The 25,954-nt window shown below is 28.5% G+C and overlaps 1 protein-coding gene across 1 annotated transcript; it reads right to left on the bottom strand.

Moving 5' to 3' along the window:
- Positions 1-1,504: 1,504 nt before the first annotated feature.
- Positions 1,505-23,964, bottom strand: LOC123297366 (REPTOR-binding partner). The gene is made up of 4 exons (XM_044878997.1): positions 23,814-23,964; positions 6,911-6,998; positions 2,914-3,035; positions 1,505-2,501 (listed from the first exon to the last, which is right to left on the bottom strand). The coding sequence occupies exons 1-4, from the start codon at positions 23,856-23,858 to the stop codon at positions 2,400-2,402; spliced, it is 357 nt and encodes a 118-aa protein (XP_044734932.1). The 5' UTR covers positions 23,859-23,964; the 3' UTR covers positions 1,505-2,399.
- Positions 23,965-25,954: the final 1,990 nt, after the last annotated feature.

The raw sequence follows: 25,954 nt of genomic DNA, 5'->3' as shown, positions 1-25,954 counted from the left end.
CAAAAAAAAACCTCGGTTTTTTGATCAAATCAAAAAACAAGTTTTGAAAAGTATTGGAATAACAGACATACCGTTTTAACGAACGTCGAACAAACTGATTTTTCCATCTATTATTCTATTATTTCCTTACTAAAATAACAAAAAAAAAACAGGATATCCATATTTGAAGCTTCAGACCGCCATAAAGAAGTTGTCTATCATCACTTAAAAAACACATAAACAAAGTCTCTTCATTCAAGTAATATCGGAATATCAGCGGAAATAATTTCTAACTTTTACGTTTTTATTATTTTATAAAAATGGTTCGTCAATTTTTTGATCTCATATAAAATTAACGCTTTTACACCATTATTTTATTTCATATATAGTTTATTAACCAATCTCCATCGTTTCATCGAAACAGACCCACGTAATTTGATGATACCTGTCGACAACAATATGTAACAAGGTGATAACGCACTGTCAGTAATTATGAATACAGGTACGAAGTATAATTGCATCTGGCTGCATAAACTTTACAACACTATTAAATTTAACATACATAACCTCTAAACATATATAATTACATAAACATCATTCATAAACTATTTTCAAATTAGTTAAAATTAAAATGTATTTAGAAAATTTGCACTAACAACCTTCTAAATGTCAAGAAAAAAAGAAAAACCAGTAATATTAAATTCAGCTTTTATTTTATCCACTTTTACAAAAGCTACAAATTTATAGTTTCTAATATACTACCCAACATTTATATAATTACGAAAATAATCATCTTAAAAAATAAATATATTTGTTTTTGTTTTTTAATATTAAAAAATAAACTTCAAAATCACAATAATATAATCAATAAATTAATAAAAATTTATCCATAAATTAATTTTAATTACAGCTAATAACATTCAAGTAAATAGTGAGAAAAAAAAAACAACAAAAACATAATGAATTCTAAAAAAAAGACTTAATAATAATCGTTAAAATTAAATACAAACATAAAAAACTATGTACATGTTGTAATAATAACAGTAATAATTAAATCATTTAATAATTTTCGTGAGAAAAAGATCGAATGTTTCGTTATAGTGCGATTCCTTAGTTTCAACGAGACCTTACAAAAATTCATTGGCAAGTAGCTTTCATAGACATATTTCAATGTAGATATATTAATCATTCTATATATCCTTCGAGGACGCCACATAAATTTCTGTTCTTGTTCTTGTCTATTTGCATATCATAATTTATGATTACTCAAATTTCATACTAGAATGCAGAAAAAGAAAGTTTTTATCTCTTAAAATTAGTAACATATTAAGGAAAAATGTTCTTGTATGTGTCAGCTTTAGGACCATGAGCCCATAAGGAACCGAAATTTCCATGATCGAATCAGCCTTTTTGAGAATTCATATAAAGAAAAGTCAGTTAGTTTGGTAAAAAAGAAAATTCTGGTTTTTTTTTTAAATTGCTTGAAATCAAGTTTTTCGATTTTCGTGAAATGAATTTTTTTTTGTCATATATCTTAAAAGAAAGTTATTGACAAAATATTTCTGGAAGTTGTAACCACCCAAAGAGTTGACAAATGGTTTGAAGTTGTAAAAACCAAACCCATTTTTCAATTTTTTAGTCAGTTACAAATTATCTACTTTTTTTTTCATATATCGTATTAACAAAAGCTATCGTTCAACATATACGACAGATTAAAAAACACTAACCACGGATAAAACTTCAATTTTCTTTATTACCAAATAATAAATATACATATTAATCCTAAAAAGGTAGAAAAAGAGTCACGAAAATTTTGCTTCATTATGGACTCACGCCCGCACGAAGAATGCACCAATTTAACTTTCGCCATTTTGGCGTGGAAGAAGGAACCGTACTATAGCATCACATCGCTAAAAAATTAAGAAACTGAAATAATAACACACGGAATATAATTTTGTAAAAAAAAATTTATAATATTTTCATTATCTGACTATGTTGTTAATATTTAATGGCGGACTAAAAATTCTTCAGTTTGCTATGAAATGATTAAGTAACATACAATCGTATTCTAAAGCACTCTATTTGTTTTTTAAAACTTTGTAAAGATACATTTTTATACCACACATAAATGGTTCGTTAATTCATAATATTAATCAAAACGGTAAAAAAATAATCTTTATATTTTATAGGTAATTAGTATTCTTCTAACAGTAGTAATCTAATAAATTTTTTTTTTGTTTCGTTATTTTTCTGAATATAATACACACAGGTACAAAATGGCTTTATTTAATTTTTTTTTAAATATATTATTATTATTAGAGAGGTATTTAGTTAATTATATTTTATTGTAGTTTTTGTTAATGTACGGATGTTCAGTGTGAACTTTAATGCCAACGTTTTTTATACTTTCGTGTATGGATTTAATTTTGTGTTTCTAGCTTGACAGCACCAAGTTCTTCTAATAATGCTTGCATCCCTTCTGGAATTCGACCTTCATCGATTTCACGACCCCATATGCGATACTGTAACAAAAATGAAAAATTAACATTATTTAAAATACTTAAAAGTTAGACTTGCAGTTTGGGATAGTAGACTTTTGGATCATTATATTACTGCCGCTAAATAACGCCACCATGCTCCGAGGCTCAAAACGATTTCAAATGCACGCATAAACAATGTTTGTGACAAATATTTTCAAAACGAATTGAGGGAGGCGGTGCAAATAGATTGAGAATTTTGAACATGTTCGGAAGCTTCTTAATTTATTTTTATAATTGGGGTTATATGATTGATTAGAAGCAAAGAATACGAAGCCCTGAAAAAATAAAATACAGGGGAAAACAAATAGTGCTACTTTGTATTCAAATATCAGAGACATTTAATCGGCCAAGGGAAGTTTTTTAAAAAATACTCTGTATTAATTTCATATATTACCTTTTCTAATTCTTTACGCAATGCAAGAACAGCTTTTTCTCTATCGGTAACCAATTCTTCGAGATATTGATAACGAAGTTTTTTTCGAGCACGACATTCGCGAGCACTTTGACGACTTCGTTCTAGAACAAAACAAGAAAACAAATTAAAACATTTTATTCCTTTATTTTTATTATTTTCATGAAAACAATTTTCGTTTTCACAACGAATAATAATAATAATAATAAAGATGATGAAAAATAAGAAATAAACACCTGACAGAATTAATGGTTCTATCCGGTTGGTTGGTTGGTATAATTTGAAGGCTAATATTATTTTCCACAGGACTATTTATTTAATGACTGAAGGTTTTATGACAAACAGCCTGTTTGTTTTGTTATGTTGAAATTTATATCCCAGTTTTAAAACACTATTTTACAAAATTAATTACTTACTGGAACCAAGCAGCCACCAGCATAACATACTCTATACATACCACCATATAGTTACTATATGAATATCATCATCATCAACATCGTGATAAAGCCCCGTGTGTTGTTTAAACCTAAACTCACTCTTAAACCTACATAGATTGTATACTATGTATACATGCATATCAAAAATTTGAACGATTGCTTGCGATTAACAGGATGGTCACTTACCTGATAATAGTAACTCTCTTGGCATTTCGATATTTCGAAAATTATGCATGTAATCATCAAAAGGACCCTAATTTTTGGATCTAGTGAGTCAAAAATACTTTTTTTAACAGAGTATTATTAAATCGAATATATATTTTTCTTTGTATCTAATTTTTTAACTATTATATATTCTGGAGTTTGATAAAAAGCATGAAATGTAATAATGATCCAAAAAATAAATACATAGAATTTATGTGAGGACTGAGTGAATATTTTCTATGGTATTACCAAACATCCAGTAATCGTTTCGAGAAATCGTTTTTCATATGGTATGTGGACGACGTCTCAGAAACAATGCTAGCAAACATCAATTGTAGCCAATTTTTTGTATTTTTGAGTTAAATTACCTTATACAATGAGTATAATCGAAAATGGAACTGATAATTTTTCTTGATTTGCTCGAATTTTTTTAAGAGTGTGTACTTTTTGAATTAAGCGGAAAAATCAGAAGCAACTATTTAGGCGAGAATTTGATAAAATTCAGCATAAAGGGAAATTATGCAAAAAAAAAGGACAAAAATCGTCTGTATTTGATGATTGAGAGAAAGTCTTCTAAGGTATGCTAAACGTCAAGTAATCGATCCGAGAAATCGTTTTTAAAATGAGATTTTGTTCGATATCTCAGAAACGACGAATACAACCATTTATTGAAGCTTATTTTTGTAAACTTTCGGTTTAAATTACCTTGTACAATGAATATTATCGAAAATACAAACAATAAATTTTTATCGATTATCTTGAAAAAAAATTTACTTGATTATATTAAGTATTTTCTAAGGGTATCACTTAAGTCTTATATTTTAGACATCTAGTTCTCAAACAAACTGGATTTTTTTTTATATTTTCCTGAACAACCAGATGCCGTTATTTTCAAAAACATGTTTTCCACCAGGTTTTGATACAGGTGCCATTTTTGTGAATCTGAGTTTATATAATAATACTGCTATATAAAGTAGGAAACAGTGTACTGTTTGTAGGTACATCCAACACAGTAGTAGTTATTCAGGAATAAACAACTAAACTCGCCATATGACTATTATTGTATAAGGCCGAAAGCTCTACTCCACAAATATATATCTGTATATATTCTTCGGTCTTCTGTCCTTCTATATTCCTCGCTCCAACCTTTTATTCAGTAATTTTAAATTACTAAATGTTCTGTTATTAAACTGTTGTACTAATTCCCAAGGATTTAAATGTATAACTTAATGTATATAAATTATTATGCAGAAATATATATGTATGTGAGTATTTACGTATGTATGTATGCATGTATGTATATGAATATTTGTATATTGGTAGTGGAAAACATTCGTGAAAGTAAAAACCTAGAAAAAATATTCTGAATTATAAAATTATTTAAGTAAATATGTAAATGCCTTTAACGTTCCTAAAAATTTTAAAAATATTTTTAATTTTGAAAAAAAAAAAACATTACGTTATACAGGTTGTTTGAAACAAAATTTTCTTAAAATCAACCAGTTTAGTCTTAATTTTTTGCGTCGAATAACCAGAATAACGCTGTTTATGTTTAAACTGAAAAACAGTTATTCTTTTTATACCATGTATATATGAAATATATCAAGATATACTTAGTTTAATCCCAAGTTAATGGGATATTGTTTGAAGCCATCGAAAAATATTAATGCTACGAACAAAATTTTGGTATAGGTTTTCATAAAATTATCTAATTAGTCCATTTTCGGTTGTCTGTCTGTCAACACGATTACTCAGAAACGAAAAAAGATATAAAGATAAAATTTTCATAGCGTGCTCAGGACGTAAAAAAAGAGGTCGAGTTCGAGCAACTTAGGTCACTGGGTTGTAATTTTCTTAAGGGGTGCCCCTAAGAAAAATGGAAAAAATCAAAAAAAGTTTTTGTTTCCAATTTCGACAAAACTGTGTATATAAGGGAACTTTGACCCATAAAATACAAATTATGTATCGATTGGATGCATAATTTCTGAGAAAATCGCTCTTTATATCAAATTTTGGATTATTTTCCTTCGTCTAATTTTTTCATCACCTAAGGGCCCCGGAGAATTGCATTGCCTAGCGGTCTAGGCATGGGTTAATCCAGCACTGGCTTCAAATTTATATTACATTTTTTCCAGAAAACATTATTATAAAAATTTCATTAAATCTATTAAAAATCTAACGTAATGTCACAAAACTTTTCACATTTGGAAAATATTTAATTAAATTAAATATCGACCATTAAAAAATTAATGTACAAAATGTTCGACACAATATGTTTATCATATAAAGTTAATTCCAATCAATTTTATACATATAATTTGGTGTGATATTTAATATCACAAATTTCTTATAATTAACAAACACACACACAACCTTTTTGAATAAATTTTCATTTTCAAATACCATTTTATATTTAAAACGATCATTATTACATGGTAGGGTTAAAAAGATTTTTGGTTACACAATCATTATACACACTACCGTCTCATTTTATTTAATAATATAAAATCTTTCTCACTATGTTGTTGATGATGATGATGAAAATTGAAAATACATTAAAATTTTCGCCGTTTTTAGTCAAACGCTAACGTATAAATAAGTTTTTAATGGAATTTTATATTCATTTTCATTGAAACCTGTTTTAAAATTATAATCGGAATTATTCGAAAATAATTCAAATTAAAATTTATTTTTTCCGCTTTATTGCTTCCGTTCAAAATTTTGAATGGAGTAACATCGGATTTCACTTTCGATTAAGAGAATGATTTTAATTTTCGTGAAAAAACACACTTTTTCGTTTTAAACTAGAAGAAAATGGAGCTATTGCTTTTGTACTGATGATGGAATTTTCAAAATATTTCTTCAAATGTTCATTCAAGAAGGGTTTTGGTATTTAAAAGGTCAATGAGAAAAATCGACCGATAAAACTAGGGGTGGGGGGATGAGCAAAGTTCAAAATTTTGAATTTAAAAAAAAAAAAAATATTTTTGTTTGTTTTTTAACAGTTTTAAGCGAAAAAGTACTCTTGTGATTTTTTATCCAGACGCTTAATTATCGAAAAAAAATAAAAAATGCATTATGTGATTTTAAGAAAAATGCGTTAATCTCTGAGGAATTTTGCTTAGCTAACTAAAATAGTTTACATTTTTCCCAAGCAGTTCTTTCTTTTTAAGAAAACAATAAATAATTAAATAAATAAATAAATTGTTTAGAAAGTGTGTAAGAAAAAAACATGTTTATTACGTTACCGTGAAACTGTACACTTCCGTAAAATTTTTCATTCATTCATTCACACAAATTGGTATGCGTAAATTTTGTAATATAAGTAGTATATATACCTAATTTTGCTTTCATGTCCACCTTATCTGCAGCCTTTCTTCCTGGCTTGCGACCCCGTTTACCACCTTCACGCCGGTGTGTTCCTTCCTGTTTAAAACAAAATAAATTTAATAAAAGTTATATTATATACAAATATAATTATGATTTATAGTACTATTTATAGTCTTTTAATAACATTTATTTATGTAAAATATAGTCTGTAGGGTTTGACTTGATGAATATGAATCAACTATTGATTAACATATTTAATTAGTACATTCAAAATCGGTTTTAAGGGACCTACGATTTTGGTCTTTATAAGCGACATGTACATTTTTATATTAAAGTTTATAAAAATCAAAATAGTTTAATAATATTATTTTATTTAACTTAAAAGTTTGTACATGTAAAAGAAAGTGCATATATATGTACAGGCGTTGGTCCTTATAGCCAATATATTGGTTTATAATTCCAATACTAGAGCCGATATGTCCTTATAACCAATGTTACTATAGCCAATACATTCATATAAGTTATAAAAACAGGAAAAAGTTTTGTGTTTTCTGCCCAGAAAAGCATTGATTAAAAACTGTTCAAAAACATAAAAACACGAAGAAATATTTATCTAGAAAAAGATTAAACATCGTCAAATTTCTACAATTTTCTCATGTAAAGTTGTATTTTTCACAACCAAGCAGGAATATAAAACAAAAACTGCGTGTTAATGTGCACCTGACCTCAAAAACTATAATGACATTAACAATAATAAAACAATAGAAGGATAATTAAAAACGCAATCAAAGCAATTAATCAATTAAAAATTAAAATATATCAAACAATATGGTAATGCGTAGTACCCAGGATACAATATACCTTGAATCACTCTAAGATTTCTCGACAGATATTGTTGGCTTTCAAATAGCAACTATATGAAGATAAAGTTGATTTACTAAAAATAAAAGTAACTGAGAGAATAATTATCCCTGCTCATTTGTTTTCAAGTAAATAGGAATTAGTATTTATAGAGTGTGAAATTAGAAATTTTTGTTCATTTATTTAGAAATTGAATATTGTGTTTCATGTTTTAAATTGCATTCAACATTTCAGTTTTAAATTTAACATAAATTTCAGTAACTAAAGTCTGAAAAGACACACCTTCGTGTACCTTAGATCAAAAAAACATGTTGTAAACAGAATATTTGCATGGCGATCTTTTAAAAATAGATATAACAAGTGAAATTTACAAAATTTAAAAACGCCCGACAAATGCGACTTATTCCTTGCAAACCGATTTTTGGAAACTTAGCTATACAAGTCTCAATCGAGTCGGTTCGACCTTTTAGGGGCTACGATGCCACTGAGAAACACACAAACGCACAGATAAACACTTTAAACATATAACACTCCTTCTTAAATCAATATCAAAGTGATGGTCAAGGACATCAGATGAAATGAAAAGGATATTTAGAGAGCTATCACTTTTGGGACTTTTTTATTGAAATTGAAATATTTGAGTTGACTTTGTGCTTTTGAATTATTGTTTTGAATTACATATTCCACTTTTCGACATGAATGGAGCCTGGTTTATTTGACCATTCATTTCCATAGTTACTATTTATATGTTAAAATTATGTCATGCCTTTTCCAAACTGATTCGATTTTGAAGATCATCGCCAATTTTTTAGTATTTTCGGGTACGGAACAATAATCTCGTACTTGAAACATAGCTAAGAACACTCGCCGTAAAAATACCTTTTAAACGAAAACAAAAAAATTAAAATCGTTTCATCCGTTTAGGCGCTACGCTGCCACAGACAGACACACTCAAAGCGGTCAAACTTATAACACCCTTACAACATTTTTTTTTAGTTGGGGGGTTAAAAAAACATAAATGTAACATTGGATCCCTGGTACTACACTCTGCCCAATATTATTTTGATTCAAAACGGTATATGTTCGCAATAAAATATGATTGCTTTTAAAATGGTACATTTAAATAGCCTTCATAATTTTAAACATATAACATCTAACACAACCTTGATTTCTGCATGTAGATAATTAAATAATAATATAATTATTTTAGTTGTAATCTAAACATGGAGATTTGTTATGTTATGTGTATTATGTTGAAAAATAAATGCATTTATATTGTTCTATGATTTTAATTATCATAAACACTCTCTCTGGTTTAACAAGTTATTAATTAGTTTTGTACGTATATAATTAAAACAATCTGGTTAACAAAATACTCCAAAAAAATCATATGATATTAATATATCAACAAATTTCCTAATATAAACTGTGTGTTCTTTCTGCATCGGCGTAGCGTACGACATCTAAGTAGAAAAGGATAAAACTAATTTTTTTCTTCTTATAGTTGTCAACCATAGTAGCTCAGTTGGTTAAAGCCAAGGGTAGCGGGTTCGATCCTCGCTGTCACAACAAAAATTTAATTGGTAAAACGCATATATGGTATCACAATGGGCTCTATAGCCTAAGCGTACCTTCAGTGAACTTCCGATATAACCTTATCTACTTACAGTTTAGTGTAAATATTGTACACACTAAGGTACAAAAAAAATTTATATATATTATACACCAGTCAAGTTATCGTTCTGTCTAAGCGTTCACCCAGCGGTAAATTTACCGACAAGATGACATAGTTCCCATAAAGTAGACTGTAGCCGTAATAACTTTCAATGGTTAGCCTTCAATGTAAAAAAGTTAAAAAAATATTATCAATAATGAGCTTCATGACATCTGTACAATATCGTAATACATAATTTCTAAAATACGTTTTTCATGAACAAGTTTAATTTCGTTTTGAATGTGGAAAAAAGCTACAACTATCGAAAAGCTCTATCTTTCTGCTATATAATATGTTTCGCATTTCGTCTTTCGATCACAATTTGCATTAATCATCTTAGATTATATTTCCTCTTGATATCCTTCTTGCTAGCAATAATACTTCCTCTAAAACTTAATCTATTCACAGCAATTAAAGCTATGAATTAAAGCTTTGGCTTTTGATTGAATTCAAAATTTGAATCACTCAATATTAATTAATAACTATTAATTCATCAATAATATTAATTAATAACTATTTATTAATCAGATTTACATCTTTACATCTTCATACGCAAAGGATTCTTGTAGTTTTAAACAGGCTGTATAATAAAAGTTTCTCGTTGCTTTTACTACGGAAGCCGGGTTGACACAATTTATACACAGAGACATTAAATTGTTTGAATCCGGTTAAAGATTGATTTTGGTCCTTGAAAATAAAGCCTTTCTTACAGTCTACTATAATCTGTAAAAAAGAAGTAAAAAACTTATTTAACGTTAAAGTTTTATGTTTTACTAGACCAGAATACAGCAGTAATATACCATAGATCAGTTCACACCCTTTTTAGTATCAGATGATAGTAAAACTAGTAATAGGATTTGAATATACATCACATTGTTATGTCTAATTCCTAGTAAATTGAAGTTGGTTTAGTTATCAGTATTCCATATAGTTCTTATTATATTCTATGTATATCAAAAGTTTATGTAATTATCCCTGTTTGATATCCGATTACGTGATTTATGTTATGCAATCAATTGAAGATTTTCTAGTTATTAGTTCTCTTGTTTCTTTTTTTTAATATCTTTTATGAATAAAAAATGTGGTTGCAGATTCTAATCAGAGAAAACTGCGTATAATTTTAACTGTATATTATGTCTGTTACGTTTTTTATCATATCTCTTTTTTTGTCGTAATGAAGTCCATTATATCTTACAATTTCTATTTACTTTATAAATTCAAAAATCTTCATCATTTCCGCTATCCACTGTCAGGATCGAAACAATATTAATATTTGTAATACTAAACTCACAAATATAAATCAGTGTCGAGTATGATACATTTCGATAAACTTTTCGTCTATAAATTACACACAAACGTTCTCCTTTTAAAGTTTATAATCAGAGTCTTTTTCAATCCCTCTAGAATCTCACGGCTTGCGACACATATGAAAAAGGTTGCTTATGTCTAAATGTTATCTTCTAGGTATTATGAATGTTTAATTTTACGAATTAAGCTACCGTAGATTTTTTGGCTATAGGTTTTTTAAGTATTTAAGTGACTATAGGACCCGCCTAATTTTTAATTGGACTATAAAGTTCAACAAATTCAAAAATCATTATGCCCGATCCTCAAAAAAAAAAAAAAAAACACCATATAAATTAATTTTTAGGTTGTCGGACTTAGGACACGTCGTTCTTTCGAGTTACGAATAAGATAAAGATTTAGAATAAATAAAGTTGCATTTGTTTAACAAAATTTTTTTAATTCGAATTGTATTTTCTTATAACAAAATATGAATAGCCATCCAATTTTAAGAGATGGGACAGTTAAAAAAATACTAAAAATACTAAGCCTCTTACTTAAATATAGCAAAGCGTTTCAATAGGAATTGTACTCAGTGTCGTCGAGTTACCTAATCATCTATAGGTACCAATATTTGACTTACTCATAGGCAATTCTAAAAGAATATTCGCTAGCATTGTATTTATTATAGACTGTTATTTGTGTATTTAGCATAGCACTTTTTTGGGCTTTAATAAAATTTCGACGGTAAATCAATAATATTCGGTAAGCCCTTCAGGAATCTTTCCTATCATTTTAAATTTTTTCCAAAATCTATCACAGCATCTTTTAGAGATGATCTCAGTTGATTCCCTTCTGCTGTTGCTTCCTGACAAATACAGGCTTTTTTTTAACATGCAGTTACTATAATCACTAGCAAGAACAAGAGAGGTTATCAAAAAATTCAGATCATTTCTTCGCTAGCGCCTTGAGTTAATACGACGTAGCATGCTTTCACCTTGTTGGGACGAAAATAAGAGATAATATATTTAAGTTGCCATTGGTCCAATATAGGTAATAGCACGCATATGCTAAATTATAAATATCCGACACAAAAGAAACAAATTTAAATAAAAAATTAATACGTAAAAGTTGGAAAAAATTAAATAATGGTTTCAAATTTAATATTCAAGGTGAGAATTAATTACGTTTTTAACCGCTAGACCATATTGAATTTGTAATATATTTTCGACAAGAATTATCAAAGAAAAAGCTTTAAAAAAATAATACTAATCCCACACACAAAAAATAGAGGCAAATAAACAAATTTTTTTCATCATTTATTAAAAATTTTTCATGCATAAAAAAAGAAATTCACAAAAGCTTTCTACATGTATTATCTGATACAAAATATAATTGAAATAAAGATATAGAATGTAAAATAACCTTTCAGAAACTAAACTGCATAAAAATGCCGGTATTGTTATATGAAAGATATATCAAACATATTTTTAAACGTTAGTTTTAATCAAAGACATATAATTATTCTAAAATAAATAAAAAATAAATACATACACAAAAATAATTTTTGAAATAAAAAAAATATTGCGTTTTATTGTTTTGATATAAAGTAGAACGCAACAACAGCAACAAGTTAACTTTGTTTGCTTAGTAACCAATAACAAGACTTAATAATAAACAACACCACAACGCGAATTTACCGGCAAACACAACATCGGCTCGACGAAGTGTGGATCTCTTCAGTCATTCAGCATGATATTACGATGCAATGGGATCGGCACATATTAAGTGGGAAATTTAAAATGGGTGGGGCATAATAATATGAAAATATTATAATTGAAACGTATTTAAGTATGATACGCAGTACAATATGATGTGTTGTACTTATTTTAAGTACGTGTAGTATGTATGTTTAACAACATAATATGCACTAAGAACAGAACTATATGACTTCTATTTTTAAAATAAAGTGCGTAAATTGTAAGCAAGTAAGCTTTTACATACAACTGGATCTAAATACATATCACTGCAGGCTTCCAACGCTTATCCGTATGGATTCCATATCTTTAGCCAATTTTGTCTCACGTATCGTTATTCGTAATCCAATAGTATAAAGTCGAGCAAAAGATCAGACCAATCATGCATACTAATTACACGATTGACAGCTGTTCCATTTTCTTGAAGATCGACTGAATGACTGGACATGGATATTGTAAATTTCCAGAATCCACTTAATTAGACATTTACTGCGAATGTTTCTTTATAATTCTCCATTAATCTAACGTTTTGTCACGCTAAGCAACTTCTTCTGTCCGGTTTGCTTTGCAAAAATTCAATATTCTGGTCGGTAAAGCTAAAATTCGGAGGAATCAAAAAAATAATGGAATTTGTTTTAAATAAGTTGGGTTCTTCTGAAGGTGATTTTTGGACAATTTATCTATACATTGTTTTCTTTGGTGACGTTTTTTTTTTAAATATCTCTTCTTCTATTGATCGGATTGAGGTGAATAAAAAAAAGAATGGTTTGTTATGAATTTCAGGCATCGACCTTGCCTACTATCGAATCCTGAACATAGCAAAATAACCTCAAAATCTCAAGAAAACCGTAGTAACCTCATATTTTCAACTTTCTCTGATAATTTTTCGAAAAATGAAGGAATTGAATGAAAATTTTGGAAAAAGATGTAACTAAATTATGATGTAAAAAAGTGTGGTAAATTTTATCCCGATACATAACCTCAATTGTGACAATTTTGACGAATTTTTCTGAAAAATTTCAATATGTCGTACAGTTTAAGCAAATTATCGGATTTTAACTTAAACAGGGTTTTATGTACTTTCGGATACTACGAATCTTTTTCTTTAACAACTGATTATGAGCCGAAACATTACAAAGCAAAAATACAAAAAACTCCAGATTTGCATCATTACAAGGTACAACAATTTTCAATTTTTTTACAACGAAAGAAACTTATTAAAAAAAATTACCATTCTCTCTGATTTTCCTGATTGACTATCAAAATTCGGTAGATTTACCCCACTATATCAAATTGTTTTGGATTCAGGCAAATAAGTTTCCTAAGGCTGAAGAGCGTAAAACCAACTATTTTATATTATATCTGTCTCAATTATTATTAAGCTTTGTGGAAGCACAGAGAAATTTTTCACCGTTCCATATAAAAATAACGGTCTACTATAAAACATTATAAAAAAAACAAGTGAAAAAAATTGACTGAGTTAATTGTTGAAATACCATGCATAGTCAGTGTTGATTTCTTTATCACATTACACATACAAACATGTGACACATACATGACTGATAATTAATCAAGTATAGTACATATTATAAAATTTCCGCCTAATTGGCGCCCTCACGGGTAAACAGTGATGTTTACGAAAAAATGTTTCAAACAGTTGTTTAATTTTTGATAAGGAACATTTTTTACATTTAAACTTTTGTTCTATCTCTAACGGTTTACAAGATGGGTCCTACGGACCCAAGACCCAATTGACCTATGATGCTCATTTACGAACTTGACCTCACTTTTTACGTCCTGAGTACGCTGTAAAAATTTCAGCTCGATATCTTTTTTCGTTTTTGAGTTATCGTGTCCACAGACGGACGGACGGACAACCGGAAATGGACTAATTAGGTGATTTAATGAACACCTATGACAAAATTTTTTTCATACCATCATTATTTTTAAGCGTTACAAACTTGGGACTAAACTTAATATACTATGTATATTTCATATATACATGGTATAACAAGTAAGCAATGAAAACTAATTAAATCAATTTGACAATTAAAAATCACAACTTCAGAGTGTATTTTTTAAGACAGATTCAATTTGTTCACATTCAATTGTACTTTTATTGTATACATCGCACTTACATCTAGTATCATTTTAATTACAATTTATAAGCAACATGTATTTACTATAAATTGCGCAGTGTACTATCATACAGTTTAAGTCAAATTCATTGTTATATTAATTTTATGATGTATAGGCAGGCATTTAATATGGTAATAACAAATGTCACAATAGAAATGTAGTAAATATTTACAAAGGATTTTTATTTCTAAGCTGTAGATTATTTATTTATGGATGGGTTTAGCGTTTATTAAATGCTAATAATTTTTAAAAAAAAGATAGTCAGTTATGGGAACTGTCGACGGGAATAGTTGTGTTTTTTTTTATACCTTAATATGTAATATGCAAGGTATACTAAGTTTAGTCTCAAGTTTGTAACGCTTACAAATATAAATGCTACGCACAAAATTTTGGTATTCGTTGTGTGCGTAGTCATGGTAGGGATAATAAAATCGATGCCAGCGCTTTAAGTGAAAAATTTTGGAGATAAAGTGGGCTGTTATGACTAATTTGCAATTCTTTACATGTTAATGATATAGAAACTGTCAAATTAAAATGATTGAAAAACACTAATTAATTAAACTTAATGCATTAAAAATTGTGAAAATAAGAAATCAAATTGTACAAATATTATTTTTCAAATGTTAATTATCGTAATTATTTATTTAAATTTGTGAAACAAGAATATTAAATTTTAAATGTAAGTTTTCAATGCAATCCACACAATTATATATGCATCCATTAATTCTATAATTAAAGTAGTGTATCGTTGTCATGGAAACGAAATTCACGCTCGGAGCGAATAGGTGTTCATAAAATTACCTGATTAGTCCATTTCAGGTTTTCCGTTCGTCCGTCCGACCGTCCGTCTGTCTGTGGACACGATAATTCGTAAATGAGTATCACTGTTTCCGTGAGGGCGCAAATTAGGCGTAAATTGTATAGTATGTATTTTATGGGAAAATCAGGTATGTATGTGTGACATGTATGAATGTGTAATGTGTGCAATCAACACTGTTTATGCATGGTATTTCGACAACTAACTATGTCAATTGTTTGTTTCCGCTAGCAGTTAGTGGCATCTAATTAAGTTGCCGAAATAAAAAAATCTATAACACACTAATCAGCGCTTCCACCTACATGACAAAGTTTACAAAAATTTCGATTAAGTTGATGGTCTTTAACTAAATAGATGCTCATCAAACACATAACAATGTACGTAACAATGAAAAAAGATGTTGTTGTAAGTGCGACCCTTATGATCCACACATTCAACTTCCCTGATGATGAAAATAACTTTCTCTAATATCTAGACCACTGCAATATTAATATTTGTTTTGGAACAGAAATGCGTTATTTAGATGTTACATAAGCGCTTCCTATACAAGACCTTTGTTGACTTCAATATCCGACACTGGTAAAACTTTTTTTTATCGTATACTAATTCATAAAATCAATAAGTAAATATTAGTATTACAGCAAAAATGATCAGGAGATAAATTATTGTTTTAGTGATTTTGTAACTTTACTAATGATCAAAATTTCTAGTTTCCTAATATTAACAGGAAAATAGTTTTTAGATAGTACCTATAGATAATCACTACCAGGGTCACCATCAATTCAAACATGGATCCACGAATAACACGTCATTTTTCTCTATTACCAAATTTAGCTTTTCCAATCTGTCAAATAGCAGACATAAATAATAGTCGTTGAAATTTTGATTAACTGCAATTTCGGTCACAGTGTTTAATAAAGTAATATGCAAAAATTGTAATTATATTAATGATTGATTAGCTCATAATTTAGACAAATAATAATTGTTTATAAATAATAAATAAGTACATGAAAGTTAGCAATAAACTGCTTAATGCATAAAGTTTTCATAAAAGTCATATTATTAAACAAGTGAAAACAAACAATTGACTGAGTTAACTGTTGAAATACCATGTATAGACAGTGTTGATTACTCTGTCACATTACACATAAATACATGTCACACATATATAACAGATATAGCCGTAACATACAAACTATACAATTTGCGGATAATTTACGCTCTCACGGGTAAACAGTGATGTTACAAAAAATGTTTCAAACAAAAGTTGTTTATTTTTTTATAAGAAACATTTTTTACATTTAAACTTTTGTTCTATCTTTAACGGTTTACAAGACCCAATTGACCTATGTTGCTTATTTACGAATTGGCCCCACTTTTAACGTCCGCAGCACGCCATAAAACTTTCAGCTTGATATCTTTTTCGTTTTTGAGTAATCGTGATGACAGACGGACAGAAAGACGACAGACAGACAGACAACCGGTAATGGACTAATTAGGTAATTTTGTGAACACCTATACAAAATTTTGTTCAAAGCATCAATATTTTTAAGCGTTACAAACTTGGGACTAAGCTTAGTATACCTTGGTATATTTCATATACATGGTATAAAAGTATTATAATGGTAATAATGACTAAATAGAATGACTAAACGCCATTTAGTATTATTATAAACAAAATTGAAGAAACTATTGTGATTAACTAAAATAAATAATGATAACAATTATTAATTTATTATTCACAGTAGAAAATATCATTATCACACATGAAAAAGAATGGGAATTATTAACTTCCCGTGGGTAAGTTCCTTGTTATGGATCCGAAAACAGATAAATTGCTTGACGAAATAAAAGAATCAATATTTGAAGTTTTTTCTTGAAATTTTTTTTATTTAATATTAAGAAAACATAAATTTTAATTATTTGTAAAACTATATCAATTAAAAAATAATTTATTTTCTGGTCATTTTTTTTTATAAAACTGATATTTTCAGATACAATACGGGTATTGACATTAAACGAATAGATTTCGAACCCTTTCCAATGTCGCATCGGTAAAAAGAAAAATAATAATAATTTTTCGTTCAACTAAAACATATGGTACCCACTAAGGAAAATTTAAAAACTAGATGCCTACATATCACAGTTCTCTGTCCCAATTTTTATATCATTGAATGAGTTAGTAAATAAATAATATGATTGTATTTGATGAATAATTAAATAAAACAAGTAAAAAAACAAAAACAATTGACTGAATTAATAGTTAAAATAACATGTATAGGCAGACAGTGTTGATTATGAAATTGTTTGTTCGTTTGTTTTTTTACATCATGTAAGTAAAGAAAGATAGTCACTCTTACATACAAAGTAATAAGAGTATATTTCTTCTCACTTCCTCAGTGAATGTACTACAGGCTAGTTTCTAACCTAATTTGCGCCCTCACAGGTAAACAGTGGTGTTTACGAATAAATGTTTCAAATCAAAGTTGTTTTTTTTTATAAGGAATAGTATTTACATATAAACTTTTGTTCTATCTCTAATTTGGTATCCAAGATTGACCCAAGAAGACTCAATTGACTGATGCAGCTCATTTCAGAACTCAACTTCACTTTTTACGACCTAACCACGCTATAAAAATTTCAGCTTGAAGTTCTTTTCATTTTTGAGTTATCGTGTTGGCAAACGGGCAACCGGAAATGGACTAATTAAGTGATTTTATAAACACCAATACCAAAATTTTGTTCGTAGCCTCTATATTTTTAAGCATTATAAACTTGGGACTAAACTTAGTACAACTTGATATATTTTATATATACATGGTATAACAATAAAAAAAAACATTTTTTATGCAATGAACACACACATTTGACGCACTGAAAAAGTCAATAAAAATAAAATCCAATCATTTCAATAAAATAATGCAAAATTTTTTTAGTTTGCTATTAAATTGAAACAAATAAAAAAAGAAGTTTCAATCTCCGTCAATATTTTTTTAAATTCATTTTATAGATCTACATCACTTGCTCCGGAAGAAGTTTATAAATACTAGTGAGAATACCTAACATTTTTTTAGGAATTGGAATGTTACACCAAATGTAAAAACGGAATGTTATATAGCAAAGTATAGATTGCTTTTTTCACTAGGAGAACAGCATCATCAGAAGCTACTGACATTAACACTATCTTTGAGTTAGTGAAGAAGTTTGGGTCGATTTGAATCAAGCAATCATTCAAACTCATAACGAAAATTATGTGAAAAAGTTGAAAGGTACGGCTGATCTTGAAGATCTTCCCATATGTTTTTATTTTATATAAAATTACTAATTTATTTTTGAATTTTTTTGCTAATGAGTTGAGCAAATGAGAACTTATTTAGAAAAATAATGCGTTAGGAGAACAAATAAATGCTATAATTTTAACACTTAGCCGTACTTACCGTAAACATACTTTCTTATTTTATGACTTCCTTCAGAGAAATATCGGTGCTCTCAGAAATTTCATAATTTTATTTCATAAAATTTATATTTTTGGAAAGGGTTCAACAGAATGAAAATAAAACTGCTTTCTAGCAAATACAGAATAACAAGTGAGGCTCTTTTTCAAATCCAGCTTGAATGAATATGGAATAAGTATATTTTTAGCATTGGGGTTCGACACAAAATCCAAGATCTTATTTTCGATTTTAAGGGCATCAAACCTATTTTCCTCTAACATCGTCATATCATCTACCACAAATCAGGTGTCTTCTGTAAATACTGCTCTGTCTATCCATAACCGTATATGACTCAGTCTTCGAAATAGAATTGGGACGTCTTTTGATGAAAAATGATTCATAAATAAAAATTTTTTACGATTCTTAGAGAGTGGATATTCGAAAATTTCCTTTAAATAAAAGGTACTTTTTGGTAATTTTGAGACAGAATAATAAATTTTGAATATATGTTTATAGGATTTCATACAGCTCCATACTTTCCTAGTTTTTGTGTTAAATATTTTTTAAAACTCCGTTATATAAAAAAAAAAAAGATTATCATTATTATTTTTCCCGTATCAGTTAAAGTATCACGTCTATAAAACTTCACACACTGGTCAATCCTTCGGGATTTTAATTGATCGAAATCTATAATAATAGAAAGGTGTAATACATACTGATTAGTATTTATTATATGAACAACCAATTCAATATGTGATAACACGTTGCAACTTGTAGTCCAAGCACCCTGAGCGGTACCAAATATGTCTTAAAATCATTAAATAATAAGTATCCTGGATATTCGTGTTCAGCGACCCCAAAAACCTCTGTGTAACAAGTTTGGAATCATTTTCATCACTATTAACCGAATTGTGAATTTAGTATATTTACGGTTCATTTAAAATGCATATTATTTATGCAAATTACATATTTTTAATTTCTTATAAATCAATTTAGGTCACAAAATTTCCTGACGATCTAGTGAACCGAATGCAGTTCGGTTTTCTGCACCTTACTGTTCAAAATTTCCGAGCTTTGACTGTTTTTAGTGTTTCATGTCTAATTTTCGTTTCAAAAAAATAAATAAATAATATTTACGTAATTTAAAAAGTACACGTAGGCTATAAAGCCCATTGTGATACCGTCTATGTGTTTCAATACCTTTCCGCTGATAATTTCATTTATCCGCTCCTCAATTTCAGAGGCTGAGCGCACGAAATTTTTTACGTCTTAACCAACTGAGCTAATAGGGCGAATGGTAAAGGTGCAATTAGAAGTTTTTGTTCAATGTAGAAATATTGTAAGCATGGAATAATTTCGATTCATTTTTCTTACTCAGGAAACACAAATATTGAAATGTTAAATTGTACTATTAAAAATTCATTTAAATTTCATGAACCATTATTAAAATTTTTTTCGACTAAAAATTCTAGTTTGAATGAATATCAATAAAACAACGATCCATTAATGATGATAATGATAATTTAGAATACTTTAAATAAACATTTCCATTGTCATTTTCCTGTATTTTTTTTTTAGAATTGAAATTTTCACAAGGCACGTACATATCAAAATGGTTTGTCAATCAGTGTTCATATAACAACCTATAATTACAAAAATAAAAATGTAATTATTGGTATAATCACATTTATTTTAATTCGATAGACAATAATTGGACTGAGCTCGAATATACAGTCGATAGCGAAGCTTCAAGCTTCCAGGGCAGTTAAAAAATACCTTAAAATAAAAAAGTGGACAATAACCCGTTTTGATGAGAGTGTTCCTATTGGTGGTCCAAAAACTTCACACGTACGTAGTGTTAGCGAATTGTACATAACTAATACTCGCGAAAACGAAACACTAAAAACAGTCAAAGCTCGGAAATTTTGAACAGTAAGGTGCAGAAAACCGCACTGCATTCGATTCACTAGATCGTCAGGAAATTTTGTGACCTAAATTGATTTATAAGAAATTAAAAATATGTAATTTGCATAAATAATATGCATTTTAAATGAACCGTAAATATACTAAATTCACAATTCGGTTAATAGTGATGAAAATGATTCCAAACTTGTTACACAGAGGTTTTTGGGGTCGCTGAACACGAATATCCAGGATACTTATTATTTAATGATTTTAAGACATATTTGGTACCGCTCAGGGTGCTTGGACTACAAGTTGCAACGTGTTATCACATATTGAATTGGTTGTTCATATAATAAATACTAATCAGTATGTATTACACCTTTCTATTATTATAGATTTCGATCAATTAAAATCCCGAAGGATTGACCAGTGTGTGAAGTTTTATAGACGTGATACTTTAACTGATACGGGAAAAATAATAATGATAATCTTTTTTTTTTTATATAACGGAGTTTTAAAAAATATTTAACACAAAAACTAGGAAAGTATGGAGCTGTATGAAATACTATAAACATATATTCAAAATTTATTATTCTGTCTCAAAATTACCAAAAAGTACCTTTTATTTAAAGGAAATTTTCGAATATCCACTCTCTAATAATCGTAAAAAAATTTTATTTATGAATCATTTTTCATCAAAAGACGTCCCAATTCTTTTTCGAAGACTGAGTCATATACGGTTATGGATAGACAGAGCAGTATTTACAGAAGACACCTGATTTGTGGTAGATGATATGACGATGTTAGAGGAAAATAGGTTTGATGCCCTTAAAATCGAAAATAAGATCTTGGATTTTGTGTCGAACCCCAATGCTAAAAATATACTTATTCCATATTCATTCAAGCTGGATTTGAAAAAGAGCCTCACTTGTTATTCTGTATTTGCTAGAAAGCAGTTTTATTTTCATTCTGTTGAACCCTTTCCAAAAATATATATTTTATGAAATAAAATTATGAAATTTCTGAGAGCACCGATATTTCTCTGAAGGAAGTCATAAAAAAAGAAAGTATGTTTACGATAAGTACGGCTAAGTGTTAAAATTATAGCATTTATTTGTTCTTATAACGCATTATTTTTCTAAATAAGTTCTCATTTGCTCAACTCATTAGCAAAAAAATTCAAAAATAAATTAGTAATTTTATATAAAATAAAAACATATGGGAAGATCTTCAAGATCAGCCACACCTTTCAACTTTTTCCCATAATTTTTTTTATGAGTTGAGGGTGGCACACCGCTTTACTACTTGGAATTATAATTACAAATATTGAAATAATTTTGCCCCGAAGTAGTTATTTGGTTGAAATGTGTCGTTAAAATGAATAAAAACCGGAACTATGTCTTTTCTAATTTATTTTCTCTTATTTTAATCAAATATTATTGAAATTAAAAAAAAATCTTGTTATCGATTAAAATCGGCATTTTCCCTTAGCCCCACATCTAAGGATTGATTAATTCGCTTGCCAATATCTAACATGAACCCCGCTTCACATTCACAACGCCTATCATGTAAACGGGTTACCAAAATCCACTATAACTAGCGCTAACTCAACACCTATTAACGCAAATCAACTAATAGCGTTTAATTAGCTGGTAAGAGTCGTTTTACCACGGGCCGGGTGAGGGGTCATTTTTGTCCCTCTTTTGTAAACTAAACTTACAATTTTACTAGTTAATTTACAATCTTAGTTAATTACAATATTATATACACCATGACTTCAAAATATCTATGCCACAAAAGCAAGTCTATACCAATCTAGTCATAGCGTATCCCTAGGCAACTTTTCCCTGTACTCCAAAAACAAATGCAATGGAATGAACATGTAATGTTTAAACACCATAATGATGTAAGAAATGAAATTATATGATTCTATAAACATTTTTGTACTGTTTTTATTATCATAGACGAAGAAAATTTAGTCTTCCATTTGTATAACAACTGTGTTACTGTGTATATGCGCAAATATAATTATATAAAACAAATAAATGGTTTTACATAGAGTAAATTCACTTATACGACTTCATTCAACATAGTTAGGGGTTTGCCGTTGCTTTTTTATTTTATTTCGAAAAAGTTTTACAACCACAGTAATATAATAACAATGTGTTTTTGTTACATTTTTGTATTGTCATTAGTTTTTATTTAGAAACATTTAGTACTATTTCTGAAGGAATTTAAAACCATTCCTTGCATATGGTTTGTGTAAATTGTTCGAAAAAAAAACACAAGCCATTCATATTTGAAATATAAACATGGAAATTTTTATTTTAAAATATTTTTGTTTATTACGATTATTGTTTTGTTTTTTATCTTAGGGTAAATGAAATTATAATCTAGAACTCGCACTTATCATAAAAGTCAATAACATTTGAAGGTCAAGAAGAACTAAAAGTGATCAAAAGAGAATTAGTTATCAATAATATTAAAAGAATAAATTTCTATATCGAATAATAGAAATATTAATAATTTTAATTTCATAATATATAATGATCTGCTCTTGAAAAAAGCAAACGACAATATAGATACTAGTTCTCTCTAGCATATTTTTTCTCAAGTATCATGGCATCATTCAGCCGGTAAGACAGTAACCAGAACACCAGTTAGTCGGTAAAACAGATTGTACGGCGAACGCCATTTTGAATATTTTAATCATGCGTATTTCGTACTTGTCTCCTTTGTTTACTTTCTCATGAATGATTACAAAATAAAATAGTAATTATAAAAGAAATTCTCGAAAAAAGTATAAATTTGTTACAAGAAATAAAAAGCCTCAATAAAAACTAACTGTAAATGAACAGTTTAATTTCATTAGTTAAAATAATTATAAAGAAATAAATAGTATTGAATATTACGTTATGAGTCAATGAGGCCAGTTTGGGATGAGATATTTATATAGATTAAAGTGGAAAGTGATTTTAGAAAACTTAATTTCCAACATACCATTTGATTTTCTTCTTCAGTTATCATTGTTGTATCCATATCCATATGATTTTTGAAATATCACACTCAAAATATTACACTTTTGTCACTTGATAATAATCGTTTTAAAACGTGTCTGTGTTTACAAACAAGCAAGGTCATCTGTTTCTTACGTCACAGTCATGCATTATTTATTAATAATAAATAATACAAAATGTTTACACAATAAGATAAAAAGAGATGTAAGAATTTGGCAAAATGCCAGATGGTAGAGTAGATGTCTTTAGTGCCATTACGTAGCTTGTAATCGTGCTTGTAATAGATGAAATAATAGCAATACTACTTGCTGTTGCTAGATGGCACTGTAAGACATTTTATTATTAAAGTAATTCAATTGTTTTCAAATACATATAAAAATCGTAATTGTTACAAGATTTTTCAAATTTACCTAAGCATCGCAAGTGTTTGCTGGGTTTTTGTTCCGAATAAATCAATCCTTTGAATGAATCTATTAAAGATTTTCTCAAATTAGAATCGACCGATTGCAAATTTCAACACTTTGTTACTCACATGAGAAATTTTTAAGTACTGGGATTATAATTAAATTTATGGAAAATAAAATTAAGAGGAAAATTTTTATATGTTGGATAATGTTGCGTTAGTTTGACTTTAAATACCAGATGTCAGCGACACTGTGAAATGTAGCAGTAGATGACAGAACCCTACAATTTCGATGTTTCCCAAAATAATGATTTGTTTTCTTTTTCATCAACAATGCTATTGATTAAAGCTCGTGTTAGCCCTATGATTGAAATTCGAAGTTTTCTGCATTATCATAAGTTTACTATATTTTGGTTGTTTTAAAGATAATTTTAGATAACTTTTCTTTATTTTAAGCATATTTTATAATAATAGATTGCACTAGAGTCAAGGAGCTGATATCAATTTTTCACCGACTGTCAAGGAGTACATACATTTTCCACTCGTATCTTGTATGAATGTTTGTATGTATTTATATTTGTTCGTTACCTCGTATCTTCCAAACTACTCGCTTTGGACTATTAACGTATTGCTATATTCGTCTTAAAACCCAAAAGTTCTTAGATAGATGTTTGAAAAAAAAAGAAAAAATGGTGGATTTTGTGTGCGAAATAGTAATACGTATACGTTAATACAAAAAATTGACAAAACCTATCGAGTTGGATATCAAAATAAGGGAAATTAAAAGGGGAATACAAAAAGTATATACAAGTTAGTATGTTTAAATTTATTTAAAATAATAAATTGGTTTAAAAGTTTTAATATAGTATAATTATAGGGTTTTTTTAATGCCGGGACACTGAAAAGTCTAAAAGAAATAATACCTACTAAACCAGAACGAGTGCTGGATTACCCCCACGTCGGGCCCCCTGGACTATGCATTACCCCGGGACCCTTAAAAAATTATCTTAGTGCCCTCTTTTGTAGAGCTCTTCTCATACAATTTGTCTTCTACCCCTTTTTCTAATTCGCCCACTGCTTAATCCGTCACTGACTAGAATCAACTATCAAAGGTCAACCGGGAAAAAAGGAAGGGGCTTCTAAAGCACATTTAGCTGGTTCGATCTTTTAATTATTCTTTAAAATTGCTTATCAATTAAGAACTGACTTTTCGCCACAGTTGATTTTAATTTATTCTTAAAATTCTTCTTACATTGCCAATTCATTCCTACGCCAACCAATTATATTATTGATAATTATGATATGGATTTTGCTTTGATCTAAGGTACCCAATTAAGTTCAACCAATTTTTGCAAATTAAACAAGTTTATCATAATGAAACATTAGTGTGCGATGTCATTCATTAAGCCTTCTACACCCTACACTCACTTAAATAAAAATGTATTTACTTTATTTTGAAAACAAAATGAAATCAATCAAAGTTTTAAATATAGATACATTTATTATAAAACAAAATTCAGCCTGTAGGTAATTGATTAATTTATAATGTACGGAAACCAATTGATGTTTAAATTTAGTCAGATCGTATGTTATTCGTAAAAGAAGAATTTTGCTATGCTCAATATTTTTTTGCGGTTGATGTACTAGCAACATTTATTTCGGAAATATTCCAGCTGTTTGAACTAATGCGAATAAACATTTTGGGTCTATTTTTATACCAT

This window comes from Chrysoperla carnea, chromosome 4 (genome assembly GCF_905475395.1).
Source record: "Chrysoperla carnea chromosome 4, inChrCarn1.1, whole genome shotgun sequence".
Classification (NCBI taxonomy): Eukaryota; Metazoa; Arthropoda; class Insecta; order Neuroptera; family Chrysopidae; genus Chrysoperla; species Chrysoperla carnea.
This window is presented reverse-complemented; position numbering and strand designations above follow the sequence as displayed.

What these genes read in the sequence shown, in the direction of transcription:
- LOC123297366 (XM_044878997.1), bottom strand. Translation starts at nt 23,858, where the DNA reads ATGGATATGGATACAACAATGATAACTGAAGAAGAAAATCAAATG. An exon ending in GGACATGAAAGCAAAATTAG is followed by an intron (nt 3,036 to 6,910) that starts GTATATATACTA and finishes GTTTTGTTCTAG; the next exon opens with AACGAAGTCGTCAAAGTGCT. An exon ending in TGCGTAAAGAATTAGAAAAG is followed by an intron (nt 2,502 to 2,913) that starts GTAATATATGAA and finishes TTTTTGTTACAG; the next exon opens with TATCGCATATGGGGTCGTGA.